Consider the following 18116-nt stretch of genomic DNA (forward strand, 5'->3'; position numbering starts at 1 on the left):
AGCCAGCACTGCATGGCTCACATTTTTTGTACAGGTCAGGTCATTGTAAACTCCTGTGGTGGACAGATGTGAGGCTTCATAAAACCACCACTGCAGCCCTTGCTGTAACTGGAGGAACATTCCACCAGATTCTGAGGTCAACCATCTTTCCTGTGGTCTTCATCAGCTGACCTGCAAGAGCCTCAATGAGATGAATCCCCAACATGAACTGAACACTGATAGAAGAGAGAAGCATGAGAAAACTACTAAAACAGGAATTGAGCAATCAGTCTTTAGTTTTGGTTTCTGAATTTCCAACTCATCATAGAGGAAGTTACAGGAAAGGGGAAATAAATTGCCTCAAACACTGACTGGACAAACATAATTAAAGGAAGTGAAATTAAAGAAAAGAAAAATGATGAAAGCAAGTTCTCTGACAGAGACTGTGGTCAATTGACTTGACATCATGAGAGCAACATCAAAAACAACATCTAAAATAAAAAAGACACAAAGCTAATTGAGCGGATATCATTTTCAAACAGACCTGCATATTCACACTTCATATCACTTCTCTCTCCAATCCAGAAAGTCTGGGACAGGAGCCCCAGAATAGGCCACAAAATTCACAAATTTGCCTCTTAATATTAATATTTCATTATTATGCTATAGTAATTAAGCAATTTATTGAATGGATGATTCAGCTGCAGGCGCCATCTTCTGGCGAGACGCGGGAATTAATTCGACGAGCGACTCTCTCAGTGCATTCTGGGGATTCTCTAGCCGTTGAGTGTACATCGGTTGTACACTCGTTTTTGCGGTGCATTGTGGGAGTGCACTCGAGAACGTCCACTATGGTTTCGAACACCACTTAAAATGGATGTCCCCACTATTTGAGGGTATAGGGGGCGATATCGGATACAGCCCAAGGCTTTGACCAAATACCCCCACTTGCGGTCTTGGCCACTTGAGAGTGCGTGCGACAGGAAGTAAGTGTGCAAGTCTGTCCCATATCAAAATGCCAAAGCGCAGTGCCCTTAATGGATACTAAATCAACACTATCTCGAATACCGCTCTGGAGCGCTATTCGAAGCCAAGCGTATTGGTGCAAAGATGAGTAGTGGTGATATTTATTTTGTACAACATTTGCAATTGCTTTTTATCACTTAATTAGAAGCACCACAAATTAAATTATGTCATGTTATAGGGACTACTGAAGAGACATGGGTCATTCTACAGAAACGTCCACTTTTGGTATGGCAAAATGTCTTAAAATGTATTTCTTTTTTTAACATTTAAACTTAGACCACATTATTAGATTACCTTTTGACTTTATGAATAGCAAAATATTTTTCATTATATTATTTGTGCACTGTACAGACAGTGAGGGAAATATTGGAAGTATTGTCTAAGGTGAGATATTGGCAAAATATATTTATTCAGGTTGCCCACTAGGCATTTAGGAAATTTGCAGATGGTCCCTAAAGCAGCTTAGTCGAATATTCAACAAATATCAAACCTAAAACTAACTTTACCGTGCTGATGAAAGTTATGATGATAGAACAAGACGACAGAACAAGAAGACAGTAAAGACGAAAGTAAGGACGACAGAACAAGACGACAGCAAAGATGACATTAGGACGACAGAACAAGACGAAACAGTAAAAACAACAGAACATTATGACATAAAAAGATGACAGAATAAAATGACAATAAGGACGACAGTATGACAGATTAAGATGACATCAACAGACAACATACACAACATATACTGATTTACCTGAACAAGTAGGCAGTGACTGTAGACAAAGACAAATGTATAGTACAAAACACAAAGCAGTCGTGTTTGTGTTTTTGGCACAAATGGAACCCCATATGTTTTATGTGCATAGCCTAGTGAATTAACCTGTCTAGATCCAACAATAATTTGTTAATTTTATTTCAGTTATTTTTTCACTCATGTAGCCTAACAAAGCAAGAAGACAGCTGTGTCATATGACAATAGGCAAATATTAGCACGTGATGGAACAAAGTAAAAGCAAAGCAACCAGGAACTGGTTCATCATCACCTCCTTTACAGAGTCCAGAAGTGCAGCTTAACATGAGTACACAGGTGAGTCGAGATACATCCATTCATTTTTCCTCCACTCGTAATCTATTTAATAAAAGTCTTTTTTGTTGGTGTTTTCTATCAAAACACTTTCTCTTTCTGTTTTGATTAAGCCATTGACTGGGTTTATAATAGCTGTCCTCAGTGATTTCTAATGATATAGTGTGTTTTGTCCAACGCCCCTGGTCTTTTTAAGATAACGTCAGATAATATAGATTTTAAATGAAATCCTTGCACTTTCTTCTGTACTAGTGGTGAAAAAGAGAAAAACTTCATACGGCAACAGACGTCTTTGACCCTTTCTGCTATTCCAGCTTCTCACGCTACGTTTTTAAAATGCTGTTTCGAGTTTAAAAATGTGTCTCGACAGTCTGTGTTCTTGCATTTTGTTTGCGTATTTAAAGCACAAATGCGTTCTGTGTGAATAGCGTTTGTTCAGCTCACTGAAGTTTTACAGTTGAACAGTACCTGTTCCGGCCAGTAGGTGGGACTGAGAGCCCGTTTTCAGTAAATCCTTATTAATTCAAAGACCCAATGGTTTCGTTCCATTGATATGAACATATAAATGGACATATAGCCTATTATAGTTGATATGTCGACCAGCTGTCAACATAATGTAATGAGAATATATTATCACATAAAATATTGATGTTTGAATGCATGGCAGTAATTTTCACTTGCCGTTTTGCTCTTGTCAGGCCATGGTGCTCGGGAGCTTGCTGTTTGCTGTGTGTTGTAGCGCAGCACTGGCCCATTTCAACACAAATCTAGATCAGCACTGGGAGTTGTGGAAGAAGACACATAACAAGTTTTACTCCAGTAAGGTGAGAATATGAATTTAATCTGTCAGATGATGCAAAAGATTATATTTTCCTACATCTAGAATATTTTTTATCACATGTTGTGTGAGGAATACAAACTCATTTTCTTCCTTGTTTCTTATCAGACTTGTAAAGCTTGATTCATGGGCTTATTTGTTATGGAAATAATAATGTATTCATTTGGGACTTAAATATTATGACCAGTGATATCAATTGTTGTATATATTGCTGTATTAAACTGTGAAATTGTCTGTTGTTTATGTTGGCAGAATGAGGAGCTTGGAAGGAGGGAGTTGTGGGAGAGAAACCTTGAACTTATCACCCTTCACAACCTGGAGGCCTCCATGGGCCTGCATTCATATGACCTGGGCATGAACCACATGGGTGACATGGTGAGAACATGAGTCCAGTGTCTCTTTTTTCCCTTTTCCACTGCATTTCTTTGTGTTTTTTGTTTGCATGCACTTGCATTCAGTTTGCTTAATAAAAAAAAAACAAAAAAAAAACACTGGCACACATTACTGCTTTATTTCCTTGTTTCTATTTTTATTTTTTAACATGAAGCTATTCTGTGAGTGAACAATTTTTTTCATCTGATATATTTTCTTTACAAAAGGTTCTAGAAGTTAATATAGTGTCTAAAATTGCACAGCCATAAGTTTTTACATTTTGGCAGATATCGGCTATATCAGATGCAATGACAGTTTCGTCATCTGAAACTCAAATTTTCCTTTGTTTTGTTGATTCACAGACAATAGAGGAGATCCTGCAAACGTTAGCCATGACTCGTGTCCCTCTTAACTTTAAGAGGCAAGCACCAGAATTTGTGAGCTCTTCTAGAGCTGCTGTCCCAGACTCTCTGGACTGGAGAGAGAAGGGATATGTCTCCAGTGTGAAGAACCAGGTGTGATTATACCATTTGTTGTTTTTTTTTTTTTTACACGAAAACAAAATGATTTTCTCTTTTAGATTTTTGTCTGAGTAGCCTAGTTTTTTATTTCTCAGGACAGCTCTTTTTGTTTCTTTTGATAGACCTGAGACAAAAGCATTTTTAAGAATTTTAGGTTCACATTATATTTCTATGTAGCTTCAAGTCAAAAAGTGTAAATATTCCACAGTTCTTGTGTTTCCTCATTTTAGTAGTTTTATCGTACTTCTCTCTGTGCTGTCAGGGTGCATGTGGTTCATGTTGGGCGTTCAGCTCTGTTGGGGCTCTTGAAGGTCAGCTGATGAATACCACAGGAAAGCTGGTCGAACTCAGTCCTCAGAATCTGGTGGACTGTTCCTCCAGTTATGGCACCCATGGCTGCAGTGGTGGTTGGATGAATGATGCCTTCCAGTATGTTATTAAAAATGGTGGAATAGACTCAGAGTCATCTTACCCTTATGAAGGAGTGGTAAGTTGTTTGTGTGGGTCTAAGTGAAGAAGAAACAAGTGATAATTACAGAAATATGGCAGAAACATTTCATATTAGAAATGTTCTGTCACTGCAAGATTTATGCAGACAGCTGAATTTGTCAGTGCTTGGCACATTTTTAAAAAGCTGTAACCCATTATTATGACTATAGTAAATAAATGTATCCTACAGCAAGGGCAGTGCAGATACAATCCATCCCAGCGTGCTGCAAACTGCTCCAAGTACTATTCTGTCAGTCAGGGAGATGAGGAGGCCCTGAAGCAGGCTGTTGCCAACGTCGGGCCCATTTCAGTGGCCATTGATGCCACCCGCCCTCAGTTTATACTGTACCGTAGTGGTGAGTATTTCTTTCTCATCACATTTCAGTCAGGCCGATTACCAAGTTTTCAGGTTGCAAACTGAAGGTCAAAATTATTTTTATTTTTCGTTGGTAGCTATTGTAATATTATCTCACATCTATCCACAGGAGTTTACAATGATCCATCTTGCAGCAAAATCATAAACCATGCAGTGCTGGTTGTGGGATACGGTGCGATTGCTGGACAGGACTTTTGGCTGGTCAAAAACAGGTACAATCAGAATGATTGTAAAGTATTGTGATTATGAACTGATTGGGTCTGATTTTGTTTTTCGAAATATACGCAATGTAGTCTTGTAAAAAGAGAACATCTATTTCAAACAAAACGTTGAGATGAATAAATACATATTCTAATTGTTATCTTTTGCTTGAACAGTTGGGGTACTGGATTTGGAGATGGTGGCTACATCCGTATGGCCAGAAACCAGAACAACATGTGTGGCATTGCCTCGTATGCCTCCTATCCAGTTATGTAACTGAAACCCATGTTGAAATCTATGAATATAGATAAGAAATAAGAAATATTTTATTATTTTATCATCTAATTTCTTAGCTGTAAATGAGTGTTCTATATACTGTTTTTTTTATTTCCACTGTCTTTTTTGAAAAAAATCCAAATGTATTTTTAGAATGTCTTACAATGTAAATATTAAATTTTAAATCTGTATTTTTCTCTCTCTTGTAAAGATTTAAAAGAAAAATTGCTTTCACTCTATTCAGTATGTTAACAAATGACTTGGTTTTATTCAGTGCAACATTACAACGAACAGTTTCACATGAGGTATTAAAGGATTTTTCAAGATCAGCACACAATGTCCAGTTATGATTGACATTTAGATTGCTGTGATTTTTACACCTTTGGTTGATTAGCCACATTCATAAGGTAACACAAGGGAGAGAATGGCATAAAATGACACAGATGTTCACACCAGCAGAAAGAGATTTTAAATGAGTGATAGTTAAAAGAAAAAAGAAAACACTTGCTACCTTTTCAGTCTGCTTATCTGAACCGTTTATAAGTGAATCTCCAGATGTCAAAAATGCCTTGAGAGAATTAATTCTGTCAGCCTATGTTGTGATCCAACAATCAAGCTTGCTAAAATCATATATATTTTTTTTTATCCGGGTGATCCATATGACACAGCTAAAACATAATTGCATCATATTTGTAGAGACAAACATATTTAACATTTATTTTGGTCTCTATCCTTACTTTTACAATGTAACACTTTTTTGGCTTTTTTTTTCTTTTTGGAGGGATAAGCAATCATAAGATCAGCAAGACCCCCTCTCTTGCTCCGATTGTCATTCCCATTTGGTCTTTATATTGATAAATGTTCTTCAATCGCTCTCTCTCTCTTTCTTTCACACACACACACACACACACACACACTCTCTCTCTCACTCACTCAGACGAACAAGGTTCTCTGCCTGCAGGTAGGGCTGTGATTTAGTTGTGTTCACGGATTGATTCCAGCACATTTGGCTATAAAAACTTAGTAACGCACAGACGCTCCCTGAATGGATGGGATCTTTGGTACAGTTACATCTCAGCTACACGACACATCACACACAGTTGAGGTAGATGAAATTAGAGCTGTCGGGTAGAACAAAAATGGCCAAACGGGTTCCCCTCAGTGGGCCGGCGAAATGGAAATACCATTTAAGATTTACACACTGTAGTAACTCTTTCAAATGCATCTGAAGAGGTTAAACACTACGAGAATACGGCGTGATTTATGTTCCTCTCAGTAAGCGTGTGAAATGTCCACTAGGAGACGCCAAATACTAAACGTTAGACGCTTTTGCCGTGAGCTGCTAAACGTGATCTTCGGGACGCTACAGGTCGTCGAGTGATCTCTAACCATCTACCGCGTAAGTTTGCAAATTATTATACCCTAAATCATTACATCTCTACAAAAAGAGAGGCTCGGCTAACCACCAGTGCTGCAACAGGGTGACCTGGAGAGTTGAGACGGACACACGCTGACACCCTTTGCCCCTCACGCAGCACGCTTACAATTGTCGCTCATTAAACTTTAATTCACATCCCCAAACTCCCATTCACCACCCCTCCCCTTCCTCACCGTGATTCGGTAATGCTGCTAGCCTCTGATCTGTCACCCCTCCCCGTGAATGCCCTAAGCCCATGGGCCCTACCGAGTGCCGGCCTCAGTCGCCAAGAGGACACAGATAAAAAGGGCCCCTTTGAAGTCGGCAAAAGTCGATGGCCTCTTTCATGGGCCCTCTTTCAAGTGTGTGCTGTGAAGGGGCCTCACTACATGCCCTGCAAAGGTTAAACACAGGGGAACGTGAAAGAGTATTGAAAAAGGGACGATCTCTCCCTCGATGGCCCACCCCGAGAAACCACGGCACAGCACGTACAATCATCGTACAGTAAATGTGGACTGCAGTGAGGAGATCACAGTTCAACAGCCTAAATATAGAATCATCTCGACTTCACAGCCACTCGTGTGCTGTTTTACGATCACGCTGAGTCTCGATTTGTTCGGTCAGGCTGTGGCCTAAAGAGTCTAGACATGCAGCACATGTGAACGAGGAACATGGATGGGTATGCTAGCTTGGCTATCGAAATACTAACACAGCGTTCAGGAGATGAGAAACATTCAGGGAGGACAAATATTCATCTTTGGTATTGGGACTCCTATCAAAGATAGGATCATTTTTCACACACAAACAACACTCGGTGAAATAAATACTGACGGTAACTAGTAAATAAATAAAATAAATAGCTAGAAGATTGGAAATAAATACATAAATAATTATAAATACACAAAGTGGTTCTCAGTTCATGTTCAATTCAAGAATTTTGTGAGTATTTTTCATCAGGGTCTTTGAGATTTTGAGCTTTTTCCGGTACAAACAGCCATCGGCCAGATTGTGTGCTTGAAATTTTTACAAAAACAAATGGATTTCTCCATCCTCAGTGTGACATCTAAGAAATCATTTGAAATCAGATGGAAAGTATGCAAGAGCGTCCTGGATTCCTCTTCGCAGCTATTCTGTCAGCAGAAACTCACCAACAAGTTAAAAGTCTGTTGCAAAAAGAGTCATGGCTGAGTTCCTCCTCATATTGTCTGAGAGGATGCGACTCCAGTCCTGTGCTGAGACTAGTTGTCCCACAGCAGATGCCTTTTTTGGACTATGAGGCCTGGCTTTTTGTAACTAAGGTGTATAAAAAGAAAATGTTAATATTTTGGTTCCAGCTTCTTTATCCAGTAGTTTTTCCATTTAAAAGAATCTCTGAGAGATTAATTTGCATCCTTCTTTGTTTCTTTGGTCATTCATTTTCCATTTGTTGCAAAATCATCTCTCTCTCTCTCTTGAGAACTCTAAAAATATTATTTTGACTGTCATGATCAACAAAGAAAAACCAGAAACATTTGCACTGATTTTAGATGCTGTAACGAACTACAAAATTAATAGATTCAATATCTATTCAGTAGCTTTTTATAACCCTCAATATGTTGATTTGGGAGTGATTTAATAAGCCCTGATGTGTCGGGCCCATTCTTTGCGATTAAAGCTAAAATAATCAATGCTAAAACTACAATCAAATCCTGTCGCATCTAGACATTGCGAACATCAGACTTCATCTTTGGTTTCATATGCTGTTGATTTGTATGCAAAAACACCCTTGATTAAAAATCTCAAACTCTAGGAGCTACAGGTAAACCTGTGCTGTGCAGAGCGTAAAACGGCTCATTTTCCCATCATGCCGTGGAGCAGGTCACAGCTGGAGACGCAGTGCTGGACCCCGATGAGCCAGTGGAGGATGGGCGGCCCTCTTCGGTCCAGCGGTTGTGGTTTCTGCGGCGAGCGTTCATGAAGAAGTTGCTTACTGTTGAAAGCTCAAGGCCAAGCTGCTGAGAGATGGTGATCTGCAGGTCTTTGGTCGGTCGGTGGTTCTCTCTGAAAATGGCCACGAGAGTACGACGCTGCAGGTCTGTGAAGACTAGCCGAGTGCGCTTGGGGCCCTGGTTGCGCTCTAGCTTGGATTGCTCCTGCTCCTTACGCTTACAAGCTGAAAAAGAGAGAGAGAGAAAAACATTAGTCTACAAATAAGACCTGAAAATCTTAATTGGTCTTTCCATTATTATTAGCAATTTATATTTGTTATCTAATAGGCTCCACACTTTGTTAATTGCGGAAAACATAAATAGTCTTTGATAAAGTTCTATTCAGTGTAGATTTTTAGCGTGTGACTTGCATCTTTAACAATAATATAATTTAACAAGTTTCAAACTGTAAACAGCAAAAAAAAAAAAAACATTTTTAAAAAGGCTGAAATATTCTCAGATTTTTAAGATCTCAACATTTTAAAATGCTAACCATTGAATCTGAAGTACAAGTAGTTTAAGGGATAATAATTAAGTCCTTCGCTTTTGTAGAAAAAAAATGCAAATGATCAGGAAATTACAGCATTTTAAAGCTAAAATGTTAAACGTATCGAACGTGCAACTAGTGTGAGAGATGATGAGTAAGTACTTTGCTGTTGTAGAAAACCTTTGCTGTTGTTGAAAACAATATGCAAATGATCAGGTAAATACAGCCAAAAGCTAAAAAAAGAAAGATTGTAAATTTAAAGATCTCACCGTTTTAAAATGTTAAACATTGCATCTAAAGTGCAGCTAGCTTGTGAGATGATGAATAAGTTAAATAAGCTACAACAGAAAAATATGCAACAGATCAGTTAGAGCCAATGTTGTCAATACGCTGCATTTTCATTTTGCAGTTTTTATCATAAATCGCTATAAATGTTATATAATATACAGCTTAATTAAATACTGCACTGGGTGTAGACCAGACTATTGCCTGAAAACCAGAGTCTCTATCAGACAACTGCCAACTTGATAGATAGATAAATGTACTTTATTGATCCCCGAGTGGAAATTCAGGATAAGGGAGATTAAGTGATAAAGAGAAAGACTGTAAATGTGCTGAACAATAATGATCTATATCAAATACAACAAACCAGAAGGAACAAAACGTTCAGAAAGTCTATTATCCTTAAAATGCTTAATGTTTCAGTTCAGCATTTACCACTGTATCATATTCAAACTCCCGATTCTCTCGATCGGGCCTACTTGCTTTCGCCAATACAACGACGACCATTAACTAAATGCTTCCTGATGTTGTAATCATGTGTAAAAGGTAAGAATTACCATGCTATAAATCCTGTGCTCTGCACCACACTCCCAGACATAAACATCCCCCCCATAGAGTTCTTATGATCGTGGGAGCAGGCCCTAATCATGATGTATACCACTTGTCTCATGTAGCTGAAACGTGATCGAAAGCCTTTTTCATAAACCACCCCCACCCCCCAATTGCCTATCACCCCCCTCTCCCCCCGAAGCCGTACTCCATGCCTACTCCACCCCCTGCTGATTTTTCTTCGGCCAGGGGCTGATAGAAATTATTGATTAAATGTGTGTTGCTCAGACTCCCCGACCTATAGAGGAGCTTTAACCCCTTTAGTGCTGGATGAAAGGGGAGCTTCTACGTGCCAAACCACATTTATTGTCAATCTCTGCAGGGCGGCAGAGATCTAAACTTAACTATATGCAATTTTTATAAAAATAGTTTGGGGATGAAAATGTAAAAGTAACAGCATCAGTGAAAAAGCCTCTGCTATTTAAGCCGATTACATCTCTGTGATTCCTTAAGACAAGAGCTTTAGGCTTCAGTGCTTGTGTGTGAAATCCCAATGCTGTCCGAATGCCGAGCTTTAGAGTAATGATCTCAACCCTGCCCTGCGACTGAATTTCTCTCTGTTCATCTCTCTCCCAATCAAAGCTCAGCCAGTTTGTGAAAACACACAGACACAACCAACAGAACACATCCACACAAAAGACCTGAGGAAAAACTGAGTGAGAGAAACAATTCAGGATATCTAGGAAAACCAGGATACGAATTTTAGGTCAATAAATCTAGCCTATAAAATATTAAAATATGCATTTGTTGTACAATAAATGCAGTGTGATCTCAGGCCCTGTTTGCACTGGGTTAAAAAAAAAAAGGGTCATAATTTTTCCTCCCAATAACGATGGTATCTAAAAAGTGCTGGTGGATTTTAAAAGGATGGGTATTTGTTGTATAAATGCTTGTTAAAAATCACTGCATTAAGCTGAATCATCATTAAATGTGTCGGTAAGTTGAACTCCTGCTGTCTCCGAGAGAGGAGGCGTGTAGCCGCATGCATTCTAATGTTTGCTCACGCCGTCTTATTCACAGGAGGTGTGTGCTGGAGCCTTCTGCGTTGCTTTCCCAAGGAAATCAATACTAGCTAGTAATTAAACAAAGGGCATGGTGAGAAAAGTCAACACTCATGGAAAGTGGGTTATATAGGGAAATATGGAGGTGTCCACTTATGCTTTTGTTCACAGAAGCTGTGAAAAAAGCCTTACGAAAAATCCATCAGATGGTGATTGGCCAACAGAAAATTCACAGTCAATATCAATTAAAATTTATGAAAAATATTCCAACTAATAATCCAAGCCTAAATGATGCATTATGCATATCAAAAATAGTAAATAAATAAACAGGGCGTACGTTATCACAGCACCGCTCATCATCCTAAATTAACATTTACTGCCAATCAAAATTTCCACAATGGCATGTTTAGCGACTACCACAGAAAACAACAGCAGGACACGGTACCGCTCAGGCCAACAGGGCATTGATTGATTCCATGTATTTCGTTGCATGGAACACCCCTACGACTGAGGGCACAGTGGTCACCAATCAATATCTGTAGTGGTAATGCAAGCAGAATAATTCATTCTGAAGCGTATTTCATGCTTAGGTGATTGATCACTTGGGATTCGGAAAGATTTCGGGAGAATCTGCGTGTCTGTGTTTGTCTCCCACCCCACAATCCTCAGTGGCTGCTGCAGCACGCCAGCCGACATTTTGAAAACCGCCCCATCCCTGCATCGCCACCCCCCACCCCCCACCTTCATCCATTCTCATGTTACTGTTTTTTCTCTGGATCTCTTTGTGTGCTTTGGACAACAGTTAAAGTTTCAGCCTCTTTAATGTCAAAACATTGTAACAAGGCAAGATTCACTGGATTTGAAGTGAAATATGACTTCTTTCTCAATAATACACACAATGTTCATTTCTCGCATTACTGAAACATTTAAGTGGCAATATTTTACTGTACGTTAAGCAATTGTTGGTCAAAGACACTGTTGTATCTGTGGTACTTTTCATGTATTGTGACTGAATAACTTTAACTGAAAATTTTATTTGTTTGTTGTTAATCATATATGTACCACTTCCTACTGTTTTTAACAATACTCACCCAGATTTACTACTAATTTTGGAGATTTGTTCTGTTTCACAACAACAATCAATTTTAAATTCAACTAAACAAGCGCAAGCTTTTTACCTTCCAGACGTAACGAGGCCATCCTCTGAAACTCCGGCTCCTGTAGCCAGCGGGACATCCTCTTGAAGGTTTCGCGGCCAGACTTGAGTTTCCCCCAAGGTTTGGGGTTCCTAAGCAGGTCTGACAGAGTGCCCTGAGACCTGCACAGAACCCGCTCTGCGAAAATGGCCTGTGGGATGCTGTACCTCTTCAGTTCAGTGATGATTCTTTGAGCCACATCTTTGGTGTTGATCTCCTCCCCTCCACCACCATTCTGCGAGCTGGCCAGCATGCCCTCCCTTCCCAAGCTGGAGGAGGAAGGGGAAGAAGAGGGGAGATCCCCGAGTTTGGAAGCCTGTTGGCTCTGGAGGTGGTGCTGATAACTCTGATTGTATATATGGGGGTGGTAGGTGGGAGTGTGCTGATGGGCATCCATTTTGTTTAGCTGGTGGCTGACCCCATGCTCGCCCCCCAGAGAGGGCGGTGACATTTCCCTACCGAAGTCTGGTGCTGTTCGACAGATGTTACCCCCATTGCTGCCCATATGGACCTCATGGCCACCTGGAAGCATCTGGCTACTGTGTCCATTCTGACTTCCCAGGCTGCCATAGCCATGCATGGCGGTCTCCAGGCCTGCACTGCCTAACGGTGGAGACAGACCCTGTCCCAAACCAAAGTCTTTTCCGTACGGGGTATAGTAGTTTCCTCCCAGGCCTCGATCTTCTCGCATGAGAGTGAAGCTGCCGATGACGTTGCTCACAGGCAGGCAGGGATGATGATGATGATGATGGTGGAATTTGTCATCAAAGGGCTGGAGGGGTGTCAGCGTGGTGTAGGTGCTTCCACAGCTGGTTGGTGGGTCCCTGCTGTACCCCAGAGTTGCCATGCTGTGGTCATATGCGGGGCTCTGGTGATCAGATTCCAGGCCCATGGCAGGGCCTCCCAGGGAGGGACGAGGGAAAGCAGCCGTGAGATCCCGAGAGTGCAGCATGGCTCGGCTGTCCTGACTGTGTGCCAGCTCTATGTGACTGTGCACGGACATCTCACCCATATTACCATCCATATCTGTACCTTCCTTGCTCCACTTCTTTTTTAAATTCCAGCTGATGTGTTTTTCTAACCGTCTAGAGTGTGTTTTCTGTAATATGATCTAAAAACAGTTCCTGATTGTTGTTTATATCTCAAAATCCGATTTCAGTGTACTCTCAGAGACATTTCATCACAGTGGCACCATCTTGGATCATGCAAGCAAATTCTGTGTTCCATAAATGCTTCTGAAATTATCCATGTGAGTCTTGCTTTTGCCTTGTTGATCCAAGCTGAAAAAGAGACAGGAGGAATATGATCACTGATTTGTTATTGATGACTTATTCAGCTTTATTGATTAGTTGAAAAAATTATAATACTTGAGCCACCATGATGATTAATTCCTTTACAAGTAACTTTTTTTGTTTATTAATACCAACCTTATTTTGTTTATAAAATTCATTACACTCAAAATTAACTTTAACAATCATATCGAGGTTTAAAAACAGGTCGAGATGAATTAAGTAAGAATTGCTTACCTCACAACGTAGCTTATCCGACAGGATGGAGAGAAGCGAAACAGCCTCTCCAAAACACAATCAAAAAGCCGATAATGGGATGGGTTATTCTATACACCTGCAGAAATCCCGAGTTTACCATCACACAACAGTCGGTTTTACGTAACAACGACTTTTGTGTGTCATCAGCACATTTCGATGTTCAAAAAAAGCAACGGCTCGGTCCGGTCCTTCACTCCCGTTATCCGCTGGATTCTCGCTGGACCACAACTGCCGAGGATGCAACGCAAACGACGCGTAAGGCCGTACGATTTTGTCCGATGTCCGGACTTTGCTATGCTGCAACCGTGTCAAAAATGAGCGCCGATGTATGTCTAAGCATCACGCTCCGTCGCTGTCATTATCTCTGTGGTTTTGCCCTTCTGTATCCTCATCGATCCCGGCCCCAACTCTTTCTCTCTTCCCCTAGCCCCCCTCCTCTGTACGTCACACTCTTAAAATCTGACAGATGTGGGGTGAATTTACAGCCCTCGTTAACTCCTTCCCTCCTGCGGACCTCAAGAAGCCATTGTCTTAGGTGGGGCTCGTGACAGTGCTCAAATTATACAGTTTCAGAAGAGTTGACTTAAAAACAGACTTCAATAAGAACATTTTCAAGGCGCAATCTGTTGAGGTTCTCGCGTAACCCAAATAGTCTTTTATGCCCTAATCAGTTATCTAAATATTAAATAGCCTATCTTTAAGACTTTGTAAACAAAACACACGTCTTTTGTCATATATAGGCTGGTTGTAATATGTAAAGCTTTAATAAAGTGATGAATAATAGACATGTATATTTTTTTAGTGTTCAGTCACTAACGAAAAGTGCTCAGCGTATGTTGCTATGGTTACTTCCTCAGGCCAACGCGATTTTGCATTTCTTTTAGCTAAAATTGAAAGCGCGAAGCAATATTTTGAATCTAAATATAAAATGTGATGTTTATGTAATATTTTGTTCAATCTACAGCCTTTCAAGAAATGTGTTTAGGTTTATTTTTGTTGATAATAAATAATACATTTGAATTTTTTAAAATGTAGCTACTAGAAAAAACCCTGTGCAATCCAATTAGAAGGCCAAAGCGTTTATGTACTATTAACTACAGTTTTATTTTCCCAAACTAAGGGCAATTAACTGAAGCAACAAAGCGAAGTGACAGAGAGCGGTTCTTATCAGCTGTCAGCTTATGGGTGGACAATTAACATAAGAGTTTGCTCCTCAATCACAGAAGTGCTAAACAAGATCAATGCACTTGATCTATCCAATGACCCTCTTTCTAAGAGTCTATCTAATAATAAACAAAATTATACTTCTGTCATGTTTCCATTAAAAAAGGGGGAAAAAGCCATGTATGCGACGCGAGTGTGTGTGCGTCTGAGAGAGAGAGGTGGGAGTTGAAACTTGGAATATTAATCATATCTGTCTGTCAGTTTAATTTTTAGAGATGAGCAATTCTAGCGCTTGAAAAATTTTCCAGTGCGATGTGGGACCGCTGTCTTCCCGCAGCAGATGCTGCACTATCGATCCGCTCCGAGCAGGGCCGAGGGAGGGAGGGAGGGGTGTGTGTGTGCGTGCATGTGGAGAGTGTGTGGCTGGAGGTAAAATGGTCAGCTCTTACCGCAAAAAAGGTCTGTTTGAGGGTCGAGGTGAAAGTTCACTCACTGCGGCTGGAGAGCTCGATAGACGACAGAACACTCGAATGTAAACAATCCGATTCAGAGTGCATTGATAACCTTTACACCCTTTATAATGTGAAATTCTGATAAATAAAACACAAGCATTTGCCTTTAACCTTTTAATAATTTTCTTGTGCAATTTAAAGCCATCTAGAAAATACAGAATCGCATGTGGATTGAATGGGATTTGTGTGTGTGTCAGTAAATTCAGGTGAAAACTCAACATTAGCAGAACACCAAGAAAAATATTTTAAAATATACATAAACAACAGTAATGATCATTATGGATGGCTGGGTAACAATGACCTCTCCTAACTGACATAACATGCTTTTTGTCCCCGGTGCATCAGGAAGGTTTATTCTATTAATATTAACCTATTGTTATTTCAAAATAATTTTATGTAGGCTAGCACTGTTAAGATTTCTGCACGAATTAGAGAGAGTTTATCTGAGAGCTACAAGTTCGGCACCATGTAAGGCATTGCAGAATATTATTCACCAATTCGCTCTTTTTGTCTGGGACACGTATCAATGATCAAACATTGTTCAAAACAAACCGTGGAAATCAAAACAGCGGCCAGCGAGTTAGTAAATTATTTATACCTGTTCTATTGAGTTCTTTGAGCCTTTGGTCGAGCCACGTCCTCCTCCCGAGTGCTGTGTATCCAGAGGCCTGCAGGTTAACACATACATGAGGCTAAACGAGCAGAGCTAAGCAGACAGATACGAACAGTGTGTGTTTTTTGAAAGTTATTGAAGAGTTTAACTCTTTCACATCATAATGTTACTATCTTGTCTTTGAGACCGTAGAGACGGTGTTGAATAGCTCATGTCATTCAGAACATCAATTAAATGTATTTTTATGTAGTGGCCTAAATGCGTAAAACTGAATAAATGAAACGATGGATGTTTTTGCAGAAATACATTTCTACTTCTAGAAAGCACATTTCTAGTTTAAACTGACTGTGCAAAATTTATATTATTCTGTATATAAAATATGTTTATGGTAACCTATTTACGGAATTACTTTACTATTCACGGCAATTCAAAAGTAATATGCATTACGAGGTATAGCCAGATTTGTTTTCCCTTATTCTCGGGCTTCTGATAAATCTCAAAGACATGATTGATATTGATCACATTTGGAAACCGTCTTGTTTGTGTGGTTTCTTAAAACCTTTGTATCAGAATAGAATATATTCTGTGCACTTATTTTGTGAGGAGACATACAAAGCGAAAATCCTTTCTGTTGAAACACGGTTCATACAGCCCAATACTATTTATAAACATCTAATAGAAAATTAATCACTGTTTGTAGGCCTACTTGTAGCCTCGTGAGACTTACGATGCAAATAAATAAATAAATACAATTTTTAAATAATATTGTTTAAAAAAAAAAAAAAGACTTGTGCAGTAGTAGCCTAATTTCCTAAATCTAGCTGTTCGTGTCCATCAGTGCTTATCTGTTTGTCTTTTGACAGCAGCGCTTTAGCCTAACAAAATATTACAATTAAAGACTTTTTAAAAAGCAGAAGCAATATAACAAAATAATAATAATAATAAAACAACTAACGCAAATCTGCTAATGCAACGAAAAAAACAATTATGAAATTGTGCAGCAAGCTTAAATTGTAATAAAATATTTTACTACTGTTAACCTACAATTGTCACTTTTCCTTTCAGATTTAACAAATTTAATCCATCTGAGAAGTGTAAGTAGGTTATTAAAACTGTGATTATTTACATTCTTTATTATTTGTTTTCATGCGTTTTTGTCTCCTGTTTTAATGTTAATGTTTTATATCAGTCTTAATATTTTGGCTTCGGAAATAAGTGTCTAAAAGCACAAAAATAAATGAATAAAAAATTATACGTAGCCTACTACAAACTAAAACGAGCATTCAAATGCGAAATATAAAAGGGCTAGAACAAATTAATTTCGTCCAAAAATAATAGGACGCATGGTGAATAATAAAAAGAAGTCGATCGATGAAAAAGTCAATAACTCAATTAACATGCCCAAACCTCAAGGAGAGCAGGCCCATGAAACATGGAAAATCGCATGAAAATTAAACTTTGTGCGCCAGACTGACTGTAACTTTACAATTATACAATTGTCAATATAGTCAAACGGAGGATTATATATTAACAATTCTAAAAGTTTCAAATTACATACATCTATAAATGTTCTATATAAATATTTGAAATTACATTTGCAGTTTTTTAAATATTTAATATTCTGGGGTATGGGTGTTTTTTTCTGACTGCATCATAATAAGAGGAATTCATTCATGAACCTCAAGATACATTTAGCTAACTTTATGTTGTAATGTTTAAACTTAAGTTGAAGTGTAAAGCCTACATTTTTAACTGTAATTTTTTTTAATAAAATTATAACATCAAGTTAATGTAAAATAGGTTACATCTATTACATACGATCTTATGTCTAAAAGCATCTTCATACAGAACAGCTGGCTTTATTATTTGGCTTAAAAATAATTTTAATTTCGTTCATATAGGCTATACATAGCCTACTAATTAATGCTTTCCCCCCGCACCGCGAGATGGAATTATTCACAAGAATTTACAATTACATAAAACATACAAATATATTACAGGCCTACCTACAGGCCTACATACAGGTATTTTATTTGTATAAAGGTATTTAATATAATAGTTTTATATAAAAAACGCTTTTCAGACAAACCCTGAGAGAGATTTATAATTTTCACAAATATGAAGACAAGACTGTATTAGGGGAGCCTTCTGAATTACTATGA

General features: G+C 38.9%; 2 protein-coding genes across 5 annotated transcripts; one reads left to right on the plus strand and one right to left on the minus strand.

Annotated features, from left to right (window-relative positions):
• Positions 1-757: 757 nt before the first annotated feature.
• On the plus strand, positions 758-5488 carry LOC306878319 (cathepsin S-like). Of its 4 annotated transcripts, none has more exons than XM_079430591.1 (10): positions 796-965; positions 1184-1230; positions 1922-2089; positions 2785-2910; positions 3177-3299; positions 3659-3811; positions 4080-4304; positions 4497-4662; positions 4792-4894; positions 5060-5488. In XM_079430591.1, exons 3-10 carry the CDS (start codon positions 2078-2080, stop codon positions 5157-5159), a joined length of 1008 nt encoding a protein of 335 aa, XP_079286717.1. In that variant the 5' UTR covers positions 796-965; positions 1184-1230; positions 1922-2077; the 3' UTR covers positions 5160-5488. The 4 variants fall into 4 exon arrangements, with proteins under 4 accessions (XP_079286715.1, XP_079286716.1, XP_079286717.1 ...); XM_079430592.1 differs by having other exon boundaries at positions 799-965; positions 1942-2089; XM_079430589.1 differs by lacking the exon at positions 1184-1230 and having other exon boundaries at positions 758-965.
• A 128-nt stretch (positions 5489-5616) lies between these two features.
• LOC306878318 (hepatocyte nuclear factor 6-like) lies at positions 5617-14051 on the minus strand. Its single transcript, XM_079430588.1, has 3 exons — positions 13645-14051; positions 12101-13398; positions 5617-8728 (listed from the first exon to the last, which is right to left on the minus strand). Exons 2-3 carry the CDS (start codon positions 13140-13142, stop codon positions 8418-8420), a joined length of 1353 nt encoding a protein of 450 aa, XP_079286714.1. The 5' UTR covers positions 13143-13398; positions 13645-14051; the 3' UTR covers positions 5617-8417.
• Positions 14052-18116: the final 4065 nt, after the last annotated feature.

This window comes from Barbus barbus, assembly GCF_936440315.1.
Source record: "Barbus barbus genome assembly, chromosome: 12".
NCBI classification, from domain to species: Eukaryota; Metazoa; Chordata; class Actinopteri; order Cypriniformes; family Cyprinidae; genus Barbus; species Barbus barbus.